Source organism: Arvicanthis niloticus, chromosome 8, assembly GCF_011762505.2.
Source record: "Arvicanthis niloticus isolate mArvNil1 chromosome 8, mArvNil1.pat.X, whole genome shotgun sequence".
Lineage (NCBI taxonomy): Eukaryota > Metazoa > Chordata > Mammalia > Rodentia > Muridae > Arvicanthis > Arvicanthis niloticus.
In genome coordinates, this window is record NC_047665.1 from 69,949,666 (window position 1) to 69,972,139 (window position 22,474).

Below are 22,474 nucleotides of genomic sequence, written 5' to 3' on the forward strand. Positions count from 1 at the left end.
AATACACATTGTAGAAAAGAGAGCATGTTTGACAAATGACACATGGGAAAATGGCTATGCACATGTAGAATAATGAATGGATTCAAGTCTCTTATATTGTAAAAGGATCATTTAAATAGGCAGAAGACCTTAATGTAAGACCTGTAACCTTGAAACTGATAGAAGAAAACAAAACTAAAACACTTCTAAATGCAGGCTCAGAGAAGGACTTTCTGAAAGGTATTCCAAGGGCATAGGTATTAATCTCAAGAATTCACAAGGTAGAATTTCTCATTTATGTTCATCAGGAAGTGGTCACTGGCACAAGCAGATAGCCATCACAAAGAATAATATCTTCACTAACTACATAACAGGATATAAGGGACAAATAACTAGAATATATAAAAACCTTCAAAGATCATCAGAAGAAGAATCGCCCAGTCAATAAATAGGCTACTGAACTGAATAAATAATCCTCAAAGGAAGAAATACAAGTAACTTACAGATACCTGAAAAGCTGTCCAACATCCTTAGCCATCAGGGAAAGGCAAATTAAAATTATTTTGATATTCCATTTTACCCAACCACAGTGGTTGGCATCAAAAAAACAAATGACAAAAGCATTGTTGACAGAGCAGGGAGTGATGGGCCCTTCCATATAGCTAGAACTGGATCCAAAGGACTGAGTGTAAACACACCACAGAGACCATGCAAATGCACACTGCAAGTGCTGAGAAATAGACCGAGCCTAGATATCTGCTGATGAACAGATAAAGAAAACTCAGTAACACACACCATGGGATTTTATCAAATCCTTAATAATATTAACTGCAGTCATGACATCCGAAGAAAAGTGGATAAAACTAGTTAAAATTTAGAGCTAGACTCAGAAAGGCACACATGTTTTTTTTCCTATGTAGAATCTAGATTTAAATGTATATGTGTATGTATATGTATATCTATGTGTGTGTGTGTTTAAAAGAAGACCCTGACTGTGAGAGGGAAGGAAGAAGCCTTAGGGGAATGATGGAGGGAAAGAGAGGGTATTAGGATACAGGTGACATGTTTTCTTAAGAAGGGGCTATGTAGAGGGTAGACGGGAACCAGCAGTTAAGAGGCAAGGAGGGTGAGGAAGGCCGATGATTGTACAAATTAGAATAAAACTCAATGACGCACATACATAAAATTAAAATGTCAACATATCAGAATAGAGCCCATTCCATTTTTGTTGAGTTGGTTTTGGTTTGGTTTGATTTAGTTTGGTTTTAGGGTCCTCTCTGTATAGTCCTGGCTGTCCTGGAACTCACTCCATAGACCAGACTGGCCTCAAATAGATCCACCTTCCTCTGCCTCCTGAGTACTGGAGCTAAAGACATGAGCGGCTACTGTCTGGACCCCATTACTCTGAATGCCAACCTAAACATTTAAAGAAATGACAAAACACGAACAAGGGATTGTCCCTTTCCGGAGATGCTCCAATGACCTCCCGGGAGGTCCTGCTAGACCCCACCTCCCTCCTGCTAGACCACCCCTCTCTCTTGCTAGACCTCACCTCCTTCCTGCTAGACCCCACCTCCCTCCTGCTAGATCCCACCCCAGTGCTTCCACCACCTCTCAACAGCACCGCAGGCAGATGACCAAGCTTTTAACACAGACATTTATCCAGGTCGTGTCCCACCAACTGTTTAAATATGAGTTATTGCGTGGCATTTATGTTCTCAGAAAGTGCTGATTTGTCTTCATAATTCTGTCAGTTTCACCTCATTTAAAAAGGTAGAGGAGGCTCTCAGCTTTCTGTCTCAATTCTTCGCTCAGGAGCTTAAGGATATAAATGAGAACTCAGTGTCTGTTGGCTTGGAGAAAGCAAGCAACACAGGCTTTATTTTATTTTTTAATTTTTATCAACAGGGCCCTAGATATCCTTGAAGAAATTAATCGATCATTAAGTCGGAAAAATAAATTCAGCGAGGCAGCCTATAACAAATTGCTCAACAACAATCTCTCCCTGAAATATAGCCAGACTGGCTATTTGTCATCAAGCAACATAATTAGCGATGGATTCTATGATTATGGTCGGGTAAGTGGTAGCATTTATTTGTGTTTTACTATGATTTTCCCTTTAATCACGATGCCATTACATTACTATTTTATAAGCACCAAACATACTCTATATTTTTGCAGCTAGAAATGTGAAAATCAGCACTTTAGCCTAGACTACTTCTGGCTATAAGATTTTTGCGTCTTCATAGAGTTTTAATTAGATTCTGTTTTACTTGCTGTTTAAGTCAGCTTGCTAATCCCAGTCTCAGTAACATGCCACCACACACACAAACCACTGAGAAACTGCTCTTCTACAAAAGCTCATTTTATTCAACGGTGAGTAATACTGAAAGAACTACTGTAACATCAGATGCTTCGGGAGCACTAAGGATAAGAGCCGGAAACCCAACAGACACTGACACAGAGAAATGCTGGCTTGAGCCTTCGAAACAGTCAATAAGACAATACTCTATACAAAGAGGAAATCTGATTCATTTAGTTTGTAAGTGCCATGCTTCTGGTGTTACAGGCTTCGACTACGACAAAACTGAATGAAAAGGATACAAGATGTCTGCTCTCATGGGAGGAGTGCTCCCATGGAGGAGAGAGAGGACTCAGACAACCGCAATGTGCTAGAGTTGAGTAGGGAGTGAGGGAGATCAGGGCAGAGTCAGAATGAGGGCATCTACAAAGCTAGGAGGAAAAATGGGGGCATCTACAAAGCTAGGAGGAAATAGGAGGAAATAGGAGGAAATAGGGCTGTAGTTTTTTGAAAGGATGGCTAGGTAGACCTCACCGAGCATAATGTCTGAATGAAAACGTGGAGAGAGTGGGGAAAGTCAGCTTGGGGGCTCTTTGGGAAAAAGATGTCTGGGCAGAGGAACAAGGGTAAGTGTGCTTGGCATGTTTAAAGAATATCAGGATGGGGCAGCATGGAAGCAGAGCTGATAAAGATGGAAGAATAAAAGATGGTATTACCCACACATACTTCAGATGGGTAAAGGAGCTCAAATCATAGGATTCTTGAAGACTACTACAAGGTCTCAATCTGATATGGGAAATGCATAATGATATTGTTTTAGAGACCTGCTTTGCATTGTTTTTGGAAAGATCATGAAAAGTATCTTAGATAGGAATGAAACCTGTTACTTGATCACAAGGAGACTAAGAAGTTGATTTAGTCTGCCCTTTTCTTTCAGGCTGACAAAATTATTCTCAACCCCTTCTGTGCCTCTCTACTCTCAATTTTATAACTTCTTTTTCTTTGATTATTATTGTTACATAAAAATATATATGTGTGTATGCATATATGGACAGATGGATGGATGATGGATTAGCAGATAGACAGAGGGGAGGGGTAAGGAGGGAGGGAGGGAGACACACACAGAAAGAGAGGAGAGATACCATCCTACATTGGAAACCAATAAGGGGGCTCATCCCTGGGAAAGATGACTTCCTCTTCTACCAGCAGCGATTAATTTCCTATGTCTCTTTCTTTAAAAGTGGGACACTATGAAATTTTCTCCCCTCTCTGTTAACATGTCCATGAGTCTTTTTGCCTGCATGTATGCATGTGTACCATATATGTGTTTGGTATCTGGGAAGGACAGAAGAGCGCAGGATCTCCTGGTCCAAAAGTTATAGACTGTTGTAAAACGACACATGAGTTCCCAGAACTGAACCTACATCAAGAGAAACAAGCGCTCTTAACTGCTAATTTATCTTCCCAGCCCCAACTTCTCTTTAGATAGGCTCATGACACTTTGTGAAGTCAGTTTCAGCCCATAGGTAAAGGCAAAGTCCTCCCTGGAGTGTATAGTTAAATTTTGGATACAAATACTTCCAGGGAGTGCGATAACAGCTATAATACGGACTAGCTGAGGACAGACCAGCAAGAATGTGGGTATAAAGGAGAGTGTGTCTGCAAGCTCTGGCTTCCACATCTAATTATGTATAGAGATTATCTGCCTCTGTCTGTCTGTCTGTCTGTCTGTCTATGTATCTATATATGTATGTATGTATCTACCTACCTATCTACATACATACCTACCTACCTATGTATCTATCAATCTATCTATGTATCTGTCTGTCTGTCTATCCATCCATTCATCTGTCCATCCATCTGTCCATTTGTCTATGTATCTATGTATCTATCTATATATCTTGTGTGTGTATATATATATATGTGTGTGTGTGTGTGTATACATGTATCTTTCTATGTACCTATCTATGTATCTACTATGTATCTAATTTATGTATGTATATATGGATGTATCTATCTACCTATGTATCTATCAATCCATCTATCATGTATCTATGTATCTACCCATGTATGTATGTATGTATGTACCTACCTGATATCTAGTTTGTATTATTTATCTACAGTTTGTGTGTACATGAATGAATTAGATTCTTCAAACTGCCAACAACTATTAGCATTCATGTTTAAACTCTAAAACATGCAGAGAACCTGCTTTTGTGCTCACATTATCTTACAGATAAATCCTGGCACCAAACTTTTGCCACTGAAGGAACTGTGCTTACAGGACCTGAATGATCAACGTGCTATTCTATTAGTCAACAATAAATCTGACACGTGAGACCTTGGGGGAAGGGTGCTGCAGGGAGGGGAGTTTGCTTGTCAACATGCAAGTAGGAAAGGTTCCCAGTGCAAGATCTCCCTGCTGTATCCTACATGGTGAAAATAAGAGCTGGTCTGTCCACTCAGCCTGACATGGGACAACTCATATTTTCTTTGAACTCCATGTTAGCAATTTCCAGTGGATCTGAAAAAATAACCAAAGGATGTAAAGTGTAGAAAATATTGACAAATATCCAGAAATGTGTACCCATTATTTTTCTTTAGTATAGATAAATGGTAACTCTAAAAATTAAACTAGCATTGAAATAATGCAGGGTCTCACTATGTAGTTCTGGCTGGCCTGGAACTCACTATGTAGTCTAGGTTGGCCTCGAAGTCACAGATAGCCACCTGCCTCTGCCTCTAAAGTGCTGGGATTAAAGGTGTGCATCACCATGCTGGCTTCCAAAGTTTTGCCTTTTTAAACTGGACCACTTGTAGCACAAGCTGGCCTCAAACCCCTCTTGAAGTTAAGGATGACCTTGAATTTCTGCCTCCACCACTGAGTGGATTCTAGGTGCTCATCACCAGTCACGGTTTATGTGATGAAGAGGATGAAATGGATGGCTTTGTGAGTGGTAGGCCAGCCCTCTGCCCGTTGAGCTACAGCCCAAGCCCCAGCTCAACATTTAAATCCATTTCAGGCTTGGGGGAAGTTTTGTCTTAAGTTCTTTATGCCTTTAAAAATAATATAGCACCATTGTTAGTCTTCTGCAAATATGACTTTCCCAAGAAATCTGTTTCCAGGACAAAGTTAGCATTGACAAATTTTTAGCTTGTACCTAACTTCAAATGTATGATGTGTAATGTTTTAGCTCTCCACCTCCGTCTATGGAGGATAAATCGTCAGACGTTGGATATGGACGAAGTATTTCTTCTTCATCTTCCTTAAGAAGGGCAAGCAAGGAGAAGGCCAAGTAAGGACACAGCCTGTCAACATGCAATCAACCTGCCTAGATGGTTGAAAAATTGGGGGGGGGGGGGGCGGGGCGGGTGGTGTTTAGAGTTTTAGATTTTGGTAAATCAATTCTTTTTCTTCTTATGGTGACTTGGCTGCATAATTGTTTTGTAAGCCGATGTGTCACAGATGTCTGGGGGCAATGAGACATGGAGGAGCCCTGGTAGAGGCTGAGTTTTCTAAACTGTAGATAGAATAGGCCTTGACTGTAGTGGTGACTGAACCCAATCTTGATGGAAGAAAAAGGACCTTCTAAATCAATTATCTTTTAAATGTCACCTGTTGGCACTGTTAGTATGACTAGAATAAGCCGTGATCTTTTCAAATGACAAAAAAGAAAAATAGTTTTCGTTTTAGTGCTGGATTTGGATCTCCCACAGAAGAAAAATCAGAGCCGGCATCAGGACGGAACACTGTCCTTAGCAGAGGAGGTGTCTCCAAAGAGAAAGGAGTAAGGTAGGAAACTCATTGTTTTCTTCTCCCAGTTACAATCATGACAACTTGTAATGATGCAACAAGGGTGCAGAAAGGGAGAGATTGCTTTTCTTTGTTCTGTGCTAGGCATGGAACCCTGAGGTCTCCATGGTGGACAAGGGCTCACACTGAGCCACAACCTAGCACCTAAAATTTCCTAGTTAGTAGCCACCCCTTGGGCCTTACAAAGCTTGGTGCCATAAAGTTTGCCCAGCAAGCGCCATTACCTGGGTTTGAGCCCCCCCGCACTACTCTAAAGAAGTTTGACTTTTGAAACCTATGTATTGAATGAGGCAAAAAACATGAGTTGTAGCTTAAGCGTTTGTTTTTATTCTGTGCTTTCTTTGAAAAGTTTACCCAGAATTTCTCCTGTCTCTGGATAAATCAGGTTATCCTGGTAACTATTACCATCAAGTACTGCAATGGCTTTCATTCCAAAAGGACAATAGAGGCAGCAGTTGTCCTCAGCTACTGGTGTCCCCCACCCAGCCCGTGATGGGGGATGGGAGGGAAGGGGCTTAGCTTCTTGCAGTAGGCCATGTACCTGTGTCCTTTCCTGTTGGTACTCTCTCGATCCTTTTTCTGGCTGTGTCCCCTACCCTCAGGACAGAAGCAACACAAAGTACCAGAGAGAGATAGCTCTTGTGGTTGGAACAATTGCCGTGTGCTTTGTGCTTCTATGGTTTTACGTATTCTAAAATCCCATTTGGCTCTATGGACAAAGTACTTGCCTCATATGCACAAATGCCTGGGTTTAATCCCCAGTGGGACAGAACCACAGCCTGGTGGTTCACACTTGCAATCCCGGCACTCAGGAGGTGAAAGCAGGGGGATCAGAAGTTCAAAATCATCCTAGGCTTCATAGAGAGTTGGAGACCAGTCTGGACTACCTGTCTGAAAAAAGTTGGGGGTGGTGGTGGGGAGAAAAAGAATGATTTGTACTTAATAATAGCAATTGAAGGAATCTTTGATTTTTTTTTCAAAATAGTAAAAAGAAAAGTAAACTTCAGTTGATTTGTTCCTCTTACCTTCTGTGGTAAGTAATGGGTAAAGATAAATAATTCCCACCCCCAGTTTGCTTCATTGAAACATAAGCCCAATACTTGAGAATTATTTAACGTAGGTGCTGCTCCTGCCTGGTCCCAGGTTAGCCCCATATGCTTGGCTTGTTTGAATCTGGAACAAATTAAGTTCCTTGTCAGTCAGGTAATGAATTGTTTCAGTAAGATCTACTGCTTAATCTTAATATTGTGAGAGTCTAGTCTCCAGAACACAGGACAAAAAGATCAGCATCCTTGCATACAAGGAAGGGTGTGGCACGTTCAGCTAAGGTTCCTTTACCTTAAAACTGACGTTCTTATTTACATGCGACTAGTGACTAGGTGACAAAGTCAGCTAGAAAACTTGAAGTGTAGAACTGAGGTCAGTCAGAAAGAGGGAAGGATCAACAGAAGCACTTAGGACTCCGCTCCCCCACCCCCCAGCTACAGTTGGTCTTGAGACTTGTCACTACAGGGTCAGCAGCTGGGGGATACTGGCCAGTCCACACTGTCCTGCTCTGACCTACCTGGACCCCTGGGACTTGGTCTTTTTATTAATTCTGAATACCCCCACCCAATCATATTTCGACAGACCTCTTGATGTGACCCCACATGAGTATGAGTATGTGTTCACCAAAGACTGGTCTGCCATAAGAGTCTCATTTACTACAGTTGCCCCTTGACAATTATTAAGTGGAAAAATTACTAAAGCTGAAAATACAAAGAGGGACCACAGGAGTATGGGTCAGCTGTGGAGTGGGAAGTCTGAGCCCTGCCCGAGACTCTTGCATCCTTTAAGTTTCTTTGAATTCCTTGCAAAGGGGCTGTAGTGACGACGATCTAGGGAGAACTTTCCCTTCCTCTCAGAGGATATGTTAGTTGGTTTTCTGTCAGCTTGAGTCTTCTGGGAAGGCAGAACCTTAATTGAGAAAATGACCTCAAGCAGATGAGCCTGTAAGCAAGTCTGAAGACTATTTTTTTTTATTAGTGATTGATGTTGAAGGACTCCGCCCACGGTAAGTAGTACCATCCCTGGGGTCCTGGGGTGTATAAGAAAGCAGGTTGAGCAAGCCATGAGGAGTGAGCCGGTAGGCCGCATATCTACATGGCTTACACTTCAGTTCCTGCCTCAAGTTCCAGCCCTGACTTCTTCCCTCTGTGATAGAGTGTCACCTGAGAGATGTAAGCTGAGGGGAACCCTTTCCTGCCCAGCCAAAAGTTGCTTTTGGTCATGACGTTTATTATAGCACTGCCTAAGGCAGAGTCACTTGCTCTTCTGCCAGCCCTTCCATCACTCTAGACTAGTGCCATCCCTTGACAAAAGGCTGGCAAAGTAATCCTGAGGAGGACCAGTGACAGAGAAGACAGTATCCATCAGCAAGAGATACTGAAAGTAATTATAACATGTGGGGCTGGGGGAGGCGAGTGGGGTGGGCAAAGGTTTAGGACAAGCTGTTTTCGGGAAGGGTGCTGAACAGAAAATGGATTCAAGGAATACAGTGGCTAGTGCATAGTGTTAGCCAATGGAAGTGTGTGAAGAGCAAGCTTTTCCACCTACCATGCTAGGGATAATTGGTGTAAAGTGAATAATAACTCATGCAGATGTAAGCAGAGTACCCAGCACAATTAAAGTTTTTAATTAGCCGGGCGGTGGTGGTGCACGCTTTTAATCCCAGCATTTAAGAGGCAGGGGCAGGGGCATGGGCAGGGGTAGGGGCAGGGGCAGGGGCAGGGGCAGGGGCAGGGACAGGCAGATTTCTGAGTTCATGGCTTGCTTGGTGTAAATAGCGAGTTCCAGGACAGCCTGGGCTAAACAGAAGGGAAAAAATATGAAAATGATACAAGCAAAAAAGTTTTAAATTAACCCAATTTCTGTCTAAAATGCTACAGAATTTTAAAGAGGGAATTTGTGTAACCGTTGACACCATAGTCAGAGTAGACGCGATCAGCCATCCCAGAGCCCTGCCCTGACACTGCAGCTTGCTCTTCCTTCTGGATGCTCGGACTTGGTGGTGGTTTTCTGTTACTTTTGCCTTCCCAAGGTCTTATTATGTAGCCCTAGTTAGCCTAGAACTCACTTGTAGACCAGGCTGGCCTTGAATCTACAGTAATCTGCCTATCTTTGCCTCCTGAGTGCTGGCATTAAAAGCATGGACTACCAGGTCCAGCCAAGAATGACTTTCATGGGATCATTGGTGTGTTACATCTGACACTGATGTTTTCCAGCCAGCATAATGCCTTTGAGATGCTTCCAAATTGTTCTGTGCATTAGTAGCCTATCCGTTTTTATTCTTAACCAGTATTTTATTGTATGGTCTTACCACTATATGCCTATCTTTTATTGAAGGACATTTGGGTTGTCTCTAGGTTTTTTTTTTTTTTTTTAATTTCAATTAACTTTTAATATAGATGTAAAACAATGAGCTTTGTCATAGCATTTGCATACATACATACAATATATTTTGTTCTAACTAATTTCCCTTCCTGATTACCCCCTCTTTATTTCCCTAATGCTTCTCAGATTAATTCAGAACATAGTTAGTATTTAGTCATTTCATCAACAGGATATAGGATTTTGTTATTGCTTACTCTCAAAGGAAAGGAAAGGGGAAAAAAGAAGAAGAGAAAGTGAAAGAGGAAGAGGAGGTGCAGGCAGCGCCCAAGCTCACGGAAGGCAGCTCTGAAAAAGAGTGGTACCCTCCTCCTGACCCTGAGTTCTGTCTGTATGTACTCGAGGTGACCAAGTCCATTCTGCCCATCGTCAACATTAAGGAACAGATTGAGGTTCTTGCCAAGTGAGTCTCTCTCCTTTTCCCTTTCTCCCCTCTGTCTGTATATCTGTTGGAATTTCTGAAGCTTTAAAAGTTCCAGGGGTTTAAAGTTAAAGTTACTTTAAAATAAAACCAACAAACTAAACCGCAATGGTTTATGACACCTGTGCTCCGAGTCCGCGGCAGAAGCGCAGTGAAGTTGTACACAAATGCTCTTCATTTCAGTTGAGGTGCATTTCTGTGTGAATCAGAGTTGATGTTGCTTAGAGACAAACACCTGTTTTTTGTTTGTTTGTTTTGCTTTTTATTTTCTAGCTAAGCTCTTAAGAGGTATCTTTGGTATGATCCTTGGGAGGTTGTGAGTGAATCTATGTTTAAAAATTAAATCTTTCCTTAGCTGTATGAGGTACTCATTATTTAAAGGCATCCGACTGTGAGTTCTTTCTAAACTCCTCTGCTATTTTTTGCTTTGTTTCGTTAATATAAATTTACTTTTCGGATGGGTGTCCACTGGTTCATCTGCTATCTCTCTGGAGTGGGCTGTGAGCATTCTGATAGCTTTGCTGCTGGGCAGAACAGAGCCCTGTGTAAGCCTCCAAAGTTGCCATCCTCCATTGGGCTCCTTCCATTAAAGAGGCCTGAGCAGGTCTCTAAGGGCGGTAAGGGAGCAGGACTGAAAAGAGGGGATCGGCTCCATGACTGGCACAACCCAGCGGGCAAGCTGCCGGGCCGCAGTGTGGGAGTTGGAGCTCTGTCCACTCCAGGCGGGAGTCAAGTAGCGGTCCTCAAACCCGGAAGTGACAACTGTGAGCCTCGCAGCTGCCAGATCCCTGACTTCTGTCAGCCAGAACTGGTGGAGATTCAGGGCAGTTGGCTCTAGAAGGATTTCCTGTGTCCTTAAGCTTGATGGCTCAGGTAGAACTCTGACTTGTAAACATTTGTCCAGTAGTACCAACGATAAGGAGCAAGACAATGACAGAGGTCTGTCCCACCACGTGAGGGGCTGATGGATTGACGGCTCTGCTCCACCTCCCTTCCTCATTGCTTACTTTGGTTTTGCTAAGCTTTGGGGTTGCCCTTTGTTTTGGCTTAGTTGCACTGTTCTGTTTTCTTCTTGTGTGTTTTATTTTAAAAATTATTTATTCGCTTTACAACCCAATATCAGCCCTTCTTCTCCTCTCAGTACTCCCTCACACAATCCTCCCCTCATTCAATTTCCCTTTTGAGAAGGGGAAGCCCACCTCTGGGTGTCACACCCCTGCCCCCACATCAAGTGCTGAGGTACTAGGTGTATCCTCTCCCACTGAGGACTGGCAAAAGGATCCTTTGAGGGGCCTGGTATCCACAGGCAGGCAGGCAGGCAGGCAGGCAGGCAGGCAGGCAGGCAGGCAGGCAGGCAGGCAACAGGTTCAGGGACAGCCCCTGCACCCAGTTGTTGGGGGACCTGCATGAAGACCAAGCTGCTCATCTGCTATGCATATGTTCAGGGAACCTAGGTCCAGCCCAGACTTGCTCTGTGGTTGGTGGGTTGGTGATTAAGTCCCTGGGAGTCCCCAAGGGTCCAGGTTAGTTGACTCTGTTGATCTTTCTACGGAGTCCCTGTCCTCTTTGGGCCCCTCAGTCCTTCTCCCAACTCTTCTACAAGACTCTTGAGCTCCATCTACTGTTCAGGTAGAAGTAAGTCTCTGCATCTCTTTCCATTGGCTGCTGGGTGGAGCCTCTCAGAGGACAGTTATGATAGGTTTCTGTTGGCAAGCATAACAGGGTATCATCGTTAGTGTCAAGGATTGAGTCTTGCCCGTGGGGTGGGTTTCAATTCAGGGCAGTCATTGGCTGGTCATTCCTTCAATCTCTGCTCTATCTTTGTCCCTGCACATCTCGTAGGCAGGACACATTTTGGGTAGAAGGTTTTGTGGGTGGGTTGCTGTCCTTATCTGTCCACTGGGAGTCCTGCCTGGCTCAAGTGGCCACTTCAGGATCCATGTCCCTCACTGCTAGGATTCTCAGCTAAAGTGGCTCCCATAGGCCCTCTGGGCCCTCTCCCTACCTCAGGTCTCTGGCAGGTGGGAGAGATTGCTCACCCCCCACCTCCAACAATATTCTTTCTCTTTCCTCTGTTTGTCTCCTTGTTTCAGGTTTAAGGTATTATTCTTCATAGTATAGCCAAAGTTTGGGGGGGGTGGACATATGTTCTTAGTTACAGAGAATTTTTAGGAATGTTTATTGACATTATCATAGGAGACCATACTTTTGGTAGGGGGAACCCAAAACAAACTATCCTAATTTCTATCTCCCACACACCTGCTACCCCCACAATGTATTTTTCTTTTTCTTCCTCTTTCACTTTCCTTTGAGGTCAGTGTTATATAATGCCATATCTTTCGTAATTCAAAAGATAAATTTTAAAAGAAAAAAGTCACAAAATTTGCACTGGGCTACTCCAGTATACTAAGAGTCTTGAGAAGACAGAGGCAGGAGGAGCCTCATAAGGAGGCCTTGGCCACATGCTGAGACTTTGTCTCAAAAGAATAGGTCTTTTTTCTTGCCATTTGAAAATGTCAGTGGATCTAATGGGAGATTTGACTGGGTTCCTGGTTTGAGTTTAAATTCCTTGAAAGAAGAAAGCTCACCAATTAGTAAATGCCTCTGCTTTCAGACTAAAACACTTACTTGTTCAAAAGTAAGATAAAAATTTAAAACTACATTTATATTTAGTGTGATAGTCATTTGGCCTATGTTATACCCACTGGAATCTTAGCACTCATTTTCTTCATTGTGTTGAAACAGATCACCAGGATTTCAGTTTATATATGTATTTGTGATTGTCTCAGTAGAGTCAGCTTGCTGATTTTTTTCCTTGCAGGTATATTTATTTTTTTTAAGTAAAACAAATAAAAACCATAGGAAATATAGTTTTTACATGTGCAATTATATATATATAATTTTTACATGTGTAATATATATATGTATATATATATACATATATATAATTCTTATTCAAAGTAAGTGATTAAAACTGTTTTTTATCTCAATGTAATGAGCACAGGTATGTGGCAGACAAAATGGGCGGTAAGATTTCAAAAGAGAAGCTAGCTGATTTCAGCTGGGAACTTCATATAAGTGAGTTGAAATTTCAACTGAAATCCAATGTCATACCAATTGGATACATCAAGAAGGGAATCTTTTATCATCGAGCGTTGCTTTTCAAGGTATTTAAGATATTTCTGTCTCGTTTGTCATTAGGTTAAAAAGTTTTGCCTTTATCTTATCAAGATGAGTCTGTTGCTAATATTTAACAGGATATCAATCTTTGCATTTATACTTATTTAATTTGAAATATTTTTGACTATGTACACACACACACACACACACACACACACACACACACACACGGACCTGCACATACATTTCATCAGGCTGCTAGAATTATACTCACTTGTATCATCTACCTCCTGTCCTTCCAGGGTTAGATATAGGACTGTGATAGACTCTGCAGTTAAGAAGTGCCTACAGCCAATCTGTTAGAGGCTCCATAAGGTTCTATCAGCTGCCAGGTGTGGTGGGGCTCACACACCTGAAATCCTGGTTCCCGGGAGGCTGAAGTGGAAAGATTTTCTAGTTTGAGGCCACCATAGGCTACACAGCAAGACTCTGCCTTTTAAAAACAAGCCTCAGAGCCAGGAAGGTAGCTCAACAGGTAAGGACACTTCCCAACCAAAGGAGATGACCTGAGTTTGTCACATAGAGGATCCACATAGAGAAGAAGGTGCTGTGAACATGCAAACACACAGAGAAAAGTAAACACACAAACATACACACATAGAAACATACAAGCATTTACACAGAGAAACATACAAACACACTCATACAGATAAACACACAAACACAGAGAGATAGAAACATACAGAGAGAGAAACACACAGAGATAAACACACACATATACACAGAGAGAAACATACAAACACAGAGAGAGAAACACACACACACACACAGAAAGACACAAACAAAGAGAAATACACAAACACACATAGAGGGAAAAACACACAAACACAGAGAGATAAATATAAAAACTCACAGAGAGAAGAACACACAGACATAAACACACACACACATAGAGAGAGAAACACACAGACACTCAGAGAGATATAAATATGTAAAAAAATTTTCACTAGCTATAAAAAACAATTTTCTAAACAATATAAACACCTACACTTAAAATAACGGTGGTATGAGAAGCAGCTATCCACTTAAGGAATGCAGAGAATATCATGTAGGTAGAAAGCAGAAGAGGGAGGGAGGAAGGGACATAGAGAGTTCGTACATATTTGACGGCCTGATATGAAGCATCAGATGAATCTGCCCCTCACTCTAAAATTTGAGTAAACACTAAAAATTGTGAGGCGTGTGTATGTGTGTGTGATTTTGAAAGCCAATTCATGGTGTAGGCAGGGGAATGAATTAGAACAGACATACACCTAGAGGCAGGATGACCCATTAGTAGGTGGCCAGACAAGTATAGGTGACATATTCTAAGGAATGTTGCTCCATGTCGAAGGAGGATAAAGCTGAGAGGACCCAGATGTAGCAACCAGCAGGACTTGGTAGTTGCCTGCATGTAGTTGGGAGAATGCCTAGGAAGAGAAGAATGATCCCCAGGTCCTGGGCAGAGCAAGCAGAGAAGACAACACCATTCACTAAGACTGAACATAGGAAAAACGTGAAAGTTAAGAAAGCACGGTCTTTTATCCACTGTGTAGGAACTTAGAAAGCATTTCCTGAACATACAGACTGAAAAATTACATTTCTTCCATCTCCCAAATACTTATAAAATTCTGTATTAATGACTTTTCTCCTTTCTGTGACCAACCACCTGGCAAGAAGCAATTTAAGGGAAAGGGGGTTTTGTTCAGTTTACCAAGGACATGGGGAAGCATAGCAGCCACAGTCAGGGAGCAGAGGAAGAGAGACACTGAACTTTGTTCTTTTTTTCTTCCCTTTATGCAGTCTGGGACACCCCAAACCCCATCCCCAGCCCTTGGGATACTGTTGGCCACATTCAGAGTGGCTCTTCTCTCCTCCCTCTCCAGTTATTACAGATACCCTGAGGCATGTCTACTAGATGATTCTAAAACCTACCAAGTTGACAATGAATTATTACTAGTCAGACTGTCCCTTACCAATTTAACAACTAAACTCATCATTTTAAGTGAAAAGATTCCATGTCTCATCCTGAAAGTCTCAATGGCAGCTTGTAATGCAAACTGCACTCAGTTATCTTTAAGACTCCCCCAGATCTTAACAGCTCTGTCATTGGGTCTAAGAATCAGAGCAATCCCTTAACTATGATTCTCATAGAAATATTTTCTTCAAGTTACATAATTCTAACATATGATATCACAGAACAAACGTTGCCTTCGCAAAAGAAAGGAACAGGAGCATAGAAAGAAAAGGTTGGGTCAAAGTAAGACCAAAACTCAAGGGAGGGCTGGGTACACTGGCTCTCAGCCCTCAGGAGGCAGAGGCAGGCAGATCTCTGAATTCAAGGCCAATCTGGTCTACAGAGTGACTGCCAGGACTATACAGAGAAGCCTTGCCTTTAAAAACAAAAACAAAAACTTCAACAGGGAAAACAGCAGTTCCTATACCACCATGTTTAGCATGCTGACCTTGTAATAGAATCAACTGGGCTTCTGAAGACCTGCCCCTAAAGCTCTGTCTCCTACAGCACATGACTGACAACTCTCTTGGACAAGCTGTGTTTTGCATCTGCAGCTTTCCTTAGCTCATTTCTTATAGTCTTAACATCTCAGATGTACTGGGGTCTCCACTAGAGCTTATCTTCACAGCCTCCCACACGATATATCTCACAAGGATTCTTCCCTCCCCCGTTAAATTGTCTAGAAAAGCTCTCAGATAGAGGCCCAGGGTGAGTCACAAGCAGAGAGATACCATTAGCCATTGTCTTAGGGTTAGTACTGATGTGAAAGGGTTTATCCACATTGTAGTCCATGACTGAAGGAAGTGAGGACAGGAACTCAGAGCAGCTCAGCAACCTGAAGGCAGGAGCTGATGCAGAGATCATGGAGCAGTGGTGTTACTACTTGTTTGCCTATGGCTTACTCAGACTGCTTTCATACGCAGCCCAGGACCATACAGCCTATGGATGGCCCCACCTATAATGGGCTGGGCCCTCCCAATCAATCACTATTTAACAGATGCCCTACAGACCTGCCTACAGCCTGAGCTTATGGGAGGCATTTTCTCAACTGAAGCTCCCTCCTCTCTGAAGATTATACCTTGTGTCAAGTTCGCATAAAAGTAGCTGGCATGACCATCATCATCCCATCACACTCCAGTTTACATCAATCTTATTCATCATCTAAATGCCTTTTTATATAACAAAGCATTACAGGCTGGTGTTCGGCAGGGGCTCTAAGCAGCAAATATTTCTCACAGTTCTAGAGGCTGTGAAATCCAAGGTAAATGTGACAATTTGCATCTGGGTAGGGACTTCTCCCTGGTTTTCAGGCAGCTGCATTACTGAGGCATCTTCACAAGGCACATCTTATCTCTTCCTGTTTGCTTGTTTGAGACAGGGTCTCTACATAGCCCTGTCTGTCCTAGAACTCATTCTGTAGACCAGGCTGGCCTTAAACTTAGAGATCTGTCTGCCTGCCTCTGCCTCTCAGAGTGCCAGGATTAAAGGTGTATGCCACCACAGGCAGGCCTATTTTCTTGTTTTTCTAGTTCCTGGGGAGGGAGGTCTCACCTTCAAGAGCTCCTCTAAGCCTAGTTACCTCCCAAAAGTCTCACCTCCAAATACATTATTAGTGCTAGGTCTTCAGCATACCGTTTGGGAGGGCACAGGGATCTTCAGTCCCTAACTCTGAACCCATCGCCCTCATAAGCTACGTGGGTCATGCAATTACTCAGCATTCCACCACTAGCTAAGCAAGGTGCTCTCTGAATCTCTCGATCAATCGATCAATCATTATATTCTCCACGCATCTTCTTTATCCCATTTTCTTCCAGACCAATGGCCCTTGTTTGGCTTTACTCCCTGCTCGTAGGCAGCCAGCAAGTCACTCACTCACTTGTAACAGCTCTTCCCCCAGCATCCTAGTTTCAGAGTCATGACTTGGGGGCTTATCATTTACTCACAATGCTTATGGACTTTTGCTAGGCTTATTTCAACTTGTAACTTATTTAACCCATCTAATCTAGTCTATGTCTGCCACACGGCTGGTTATCTTTCCTCAGAGTCTGGGGGCAAATCTCACGACTCTGTCTCCCAGAGTTTAAATCTCTCTACCGGAACTCCCTCCTTCTACTTTGATGGCCTTTTGCTAATGGGCCATCAGCTTTAATTGACAGGTGATGTTTCCACACAGTCTATAAGAGATTATCCCTGCACTCACTCACTTGTTTCCTTCCTATACTCTCCTCCATCTTTCATAGCTGCCTTGCCAGCCACCCAGGACCAATTGTCAGTCCTGTCCACTCTGATGCACAGGCTGCAGAAAGTGACAGGGCTGTCTACGTTAAGGTAGAAGTGTGTGTCAAGCCATTTCCAGCCCATTACTGGCATTTTCCTAATGCTTTTCAGCAGCTAAAATGTGTGTTCCACATTACAAGGAAAACAGCTATTTAGATACAAGTTCGCTTACTCACTCACAAACTCACAAATTGCCTCAGGCTGCACACTGGAGGCAGATGTCTGAATCTTCTTTTAGGTCATAACCTACAGTGACCTTAAAGTACCTTACCTCAGTTTTGTTCTAGCAAACAGCAGATGGTAATTATTGTATTGATTTAAAGTGTGTCAATAGGAAATAAGAGACATACCAGTAAATGTGTCTTTGGAGAAAGTCTCACACACAGTCTTTGTGTCCCACTGAACTTTGGGGGAGACAGATTGATAATTTTTGTTCTGTGCTTACTGCTTTCTAGGCCATTTTCAACTCAAGGACAAACAGTATCAAAATCAAAACCTGAGAGTCCTGAGAATGACCACCAAGGCTTTATAATTTTGGCCTGTCCTGAACTATGCAGTTTGGGACAGTCATTGCACAGTAACAAATATACTCAATTAAAACATGGATGCACCCACTATTAAAACCCAGCTCTCTTCCCCTGGTACTACTTACACTGAGCCTTGTTGGATGGGACTTGACACTCATTAATTCCTCACACAACCATCAAGGTACCATGCTTCTCCCCAACTCACAGAAGAAGAGATGGAAGCCTAGGCTTGCCAAGCCCTTGGCTTATGGTCTCACTAGTGGGTAAGCATTCGGGCTGAGTTGAAATCTGAACCCAGGCAGTCTAAAGAAGCTTTTTTATTCATTATGGTATGGCAGAAAAGTTTCTAAATTATTTTAAAGATTCTTAACGAAGGGACAATAGCTACCTCAAGCATGGTGACCACAGCTCTGGCAGTCTTCAACTTCTCCCCCTTTCCCTCAGCCTTGCTAAAAACTGTTAAAATGAATTCCCCAAACTAGCCGCCAAGGTCTTTTCCTTTATTTGGCCACTTCCTCTTCCAGAAGCTGACTACCAAGTTTTGCGGGGAAATATTAAAGAACTGCAAGTTCCCGAGCTACTCTCTGCCCCAGTGATGACAGTGACAGTCTCGCAGCCTCTGCCTCTAGGCTAACCCCTGACAGTAGTCTTCCCAGCTCTGGTTTGCCTGCCTCAGAGCTGCTTGTCTCTTCTCAATCATCCACCCCCTGTGGCTAGTTGTCACAAACCCCCTTACCCCAGTAAATCAAAACTCTAGAAGCTTATAATTTATCAGTTAGACTTATATATCAACACGTTCTCAATTCACAAGATGCCCACACAATAATTTCAGAGCCAGTTGCAATGATAAAAGCTGCTCGCCTGGATTAGACAAGTTATCCCAATCCTCTTAGGATATATTCATAGCTACCTGTGGCTATTTAAAGCCATGCAGAATCTAGATTGTCCTATTCTTCCTCGTCTTTCTCCTTCTCCTCCTCCTTCTCCCCCAAACTTTGCAGCTCCACCTTCCCTTCCACTGCACAATCATAGGCTCCAGCCTGTATTTTACAAGTTAAGGTGGGAAGAAGGTTCACAAGAAACCACCTGTATATGTGATTCACTCCCTGTCTGGAGCCCTCCGGAGAGAGTGGAATTAGCATCAAAATACAAGCAACACCAGGGCTATCCACAACAACCAAGGTCCAGCTATCAAAGTATTGAAGTCCAACAATCAAATGCCCCCATTGGCTCACCTAATTAACATGTCCAATTAAAATTAAACACCTCATCCTAACACAGGGTTCCCCCTTTTACTTTTTAATAAACTGCCATTTTCCTCTGGGTCACACCTGTCTCCCCTCTATCCAGAGATAGTCCTTTGTCCCAGGAACAAATACCCCTTCCCCTTCATCCTGTTCTCTCCCCCTTCTCCCTTGTCCTCTCTCTCCTGTCTTTGTTTCTTATGCCTTGCCCTCTGTCCCTCTGGGTCAAATAAATCCCCTTTGTGTTGAGAACTTGGTCTTGGGGCTTCTGAGTTGTACCACATTCTCTTTCATTTAAACAAACAAAACAACAACAACAGCAGCAGCAACAACAACAACTACCACCCGTCTAAATCAGGGGAAATCAGATGGCGGAACCAAGTACAGTGAGGTAGCAGTCTGAAGCCAGAGAGCTCGCTGCAGTTTGCTGCCTCCTGCCCTGTGGTTCTTTCTACATCACACAGCAGACTGGCTGGAAATAGGACTTGCTTTAACCTCACTGTCTACGATGGCCAAAGAGCACCCTGGGTCACAGACTGATGGATACATGGGCTAGAGCCCTGGGATAGCTCCCCTCCAACCACCCTATCCAACTTGTATTCTACTATATTTACTTCCTGAAAAGTGTCCTATCCCAGGGCACTCTGGCTCACACTGAGTCTACAGTCAGCCCTCAGGGACAGCCCATGTATGGCTCCCACCTCACTATTGTCCGTTTTCTAGCTTGCAGTCAAACCTCATTGCATGCCTGTGTTTAACTCTCACCCACTAAGGATCTCTCTCCATCAGCTTGCCAATGACCCTGAGGCCCTGGTGTCTTATTCCTCCCGCAGGCACTGGCTGATAGAATCGGGGTAGGCTGCAGCCTGGTGCGTGGTGAGTACAGCCGAGGGTGGAACGAAGTGAAGCTGGTGAACGAGGCTCGGAAGGGCGTGATCGGGAACCTGCCTCCTCCCGAAGAGTACATCGTGGACCTCATGTTCCACCCTGGGAACCTGCTGAAGCTGCGAAGCAAAGAGGCCGAACTCTACCGCTTTCTGTAGCCGCCAGAGGAACAGAAGAGCACCCAAACCAGAAATTGTCTTCACATATTTCCTGAGAGAGGCGTTAGCTGATTAGATAACTTAAAATAAAAGTATTAGAAATGGTTTTGTGTAAAATTAAGCTGTGGATGTGCTTATGCGGTGCTCCGTGTTCAGGCTGTAGAGTTCCAGGTCTATTGGGGTCTCCCATGCTCTCCATCCCCACTCAAGGTTGTCGTGGGTAAAACCAACTCGACCCTCTTGGAGCTTAGGAAACTTTTATGAAGGTGCACAGCAACTGCTTCCTCTGATGGAACGGACTTCACACTGCTCGGCTTTGAGATTCAGAACACTTGGTGTAAATAAACTCAGTCCAATTGAGTCTCAGTCACCTCGTCTGGATTTAAGATTTAAGAGACTCTAGTATTTCAAAGTACTTTCTAACTTAATTGTTCATGTTTGTTTATATTTTTTAACACTGATTAGGGACTGGGGAGATGAGTGTCGTGGTTTGAATAAGAATGGCCCCCACGGGCTCCTGTACTTGGCAGGTTGGCCATTTGGGAGTGAGACTTACTTGACAAGGATTAGGAGGTGTGGCCTTGTTAGAGGAATTATGCCTTGGGGGTGGTCTTAGAAGCTCGGGCCAGGCCCCTTGTCTCCCTCTTCCTGCTGCCTCTGGATGCCAATGTAGAACTCAGCTCTTTCTCCATCACTACTGCCACGCTTCCTGTCCTGATGATAATAGACTAAACCGTTGAGCTGTAAACCAGCCCCAATTAAATGTTTTTTCTTTATAGGACTTACTGTGGTCACTTCACAGCAATGTGTCTCTTCACAGCAGTAAGACACTAAGACAATGACTCAGCATGGAACCTGCTTGCCACACAAGCATGAAGACCTGAGTTCACATCTCTGGTACACACCTAAAATGATACCTGAGCATGGTGCTTGAGATCAATGGCTGACCTCTACACCTATGTGTGTGTGCAGGCGCTCGCTCACACACACACACACACACACACACACACACACACACACACACACACCAGCACATTTAATTTAATATTGCTGGGTCACTCAAAATTATTTTTCATTAATATAACTTAAGAATTACATGATCCGAGAAACAGATCTGAGAAAGAAGCAAACAGATCCTTCATGAGAAACTGTTTCTCATCAAAGGGGAGATATAAATAGCCATTTCAAATGGTAATGCAGATGAACATTATTGATACAATACCTCTCATGAAGTATATATTTTCTAGTCAGTCTTTAAAGTCTGAAGTTTATCTGCATAATCATTTTCCTAGTGTGTTTTACAACAAAATTGATTTTTAGAAAACTATGGCTAAAATTGTTTTTCCAAAACCAGTCTGCAAGGATGAGAACATGGTTCATTAAATATGAGCTTTGCAAGCGTGAGGTGAGTTTGAATCTTTAAACACTCAGGTCAGAAGCAGGGAGCCTGGAGACTCTTAAATGTTTGGAACTCCCCTGCCGAGCAGACTGAGCAGACAACCCAAAACAGCTGCTAGCCTCTGGTTCAGTAAGAAACCCTGTCTCAAAGCACTAAGGAATCACCAGGCATCCTGTTCTGTCCTCGAATGGACACACATGGGCATATATTGCACCCACACACTTGTGTACATACAAACACAGCATATATCTGAACACACACACACTCACACAAAGACACAAATCTGTAATTTTAAAGCATATAATTCTTTATCTCAGCATAAGCTTCTTTATTTTTTTCCATTGGCATGGTAAATTATATTTATCATGCAATTTAATGAATCAGAGTATGGATTATAGGGCACAAGCCCATCTCAGCATTTCTCAAGCCTGTTTTGATCCGGTAAACGCTTAAGATGGATTACAAGTGTAACAAGATGAAAATGAATGAGGAACAGGAGCACAGGAAAGGGAGAGGGAGAAAGAGAGAGAGAGAGAGAGAGAGAGAGAGAGAGAGAGAGAGAGAGAGAGAGAAAAGGAGGGAGAGAGGGATGGGAGAGTGCTCACAGCCAGGAATGAGCTGAGCATGCAAAATATGTCCACGAAGATGGTAAATGAAGATCTGATTCCACTCCAGATAGCCATGGAAGAGGCAACGCTGTCTGCTAAGTGATTAGACCAGGTCCCCCAGCTAACAGTACAGAGGACCTTCTTAGAAGGGACAGAGACAGGGGGATTTATCCTTCTGTAGCTTCACTGAGATCATCAAATGTAACAGGAAGAAACCAGTGCATTATATTCTGAAAAATAATTTCCTGGGCCAAT

General features: G+C 43.1%; 1 protein-coding gene across 8 annotated transcripts in view; it reads left to right on the forward strand.

The window, feature by feature from the left end:
* Nucleotides 1-20,316, forward strand: part of Armc3 (armadillo repeat containing 3) — a 118,963-nt gene extending 98,647 nt beyond the window's left edge. For 3 of the 8 annotated variants that reach the window (XM_076939570.1, XM_076939569.1, XM_076939567.1), the window contains exons 13-20: nt 1,888-2,056; nt 4,518-4,615; nt 5,476-5,577; nt 5,964-6,074; nt 7,081-7,128; nt 9,730-9,927; nt 12,950-13,112; nt 20,003-20,316. In XM_076939570.1, coding sequence (XP_076795685.1) covers nt 1,888-2,056; nt 4,518-4,615; nt 5,476-5,577; nt 5,964-6,074; nt 7,081-7,128; nt 9,730-9,927; nt 12,950-13,112; nt 20,003-20,212 — 1,099 coding nt within the window. In that variant the 3' untranslated portion in view covers nt 20,213-20,316. The remainder of the gene's footprint in view (nt 1-1,887; nt 2,057-4,517; nt 4,616-5,475; nt 5,578-5,963; nt 6,075-7,080; nt 7,129-9,729; nt 9,928-12,949; nt 13,113-20,002) is intronic. The other 5 variants (XM_034510350.2, XM_076939568.1, XM_034510352.2 and 2 more) reach the window with 3 other exon arrangements.
* The last annotated feature ends 2,158 nt before the right edge of the window (nt 20,317-22,474 follow it).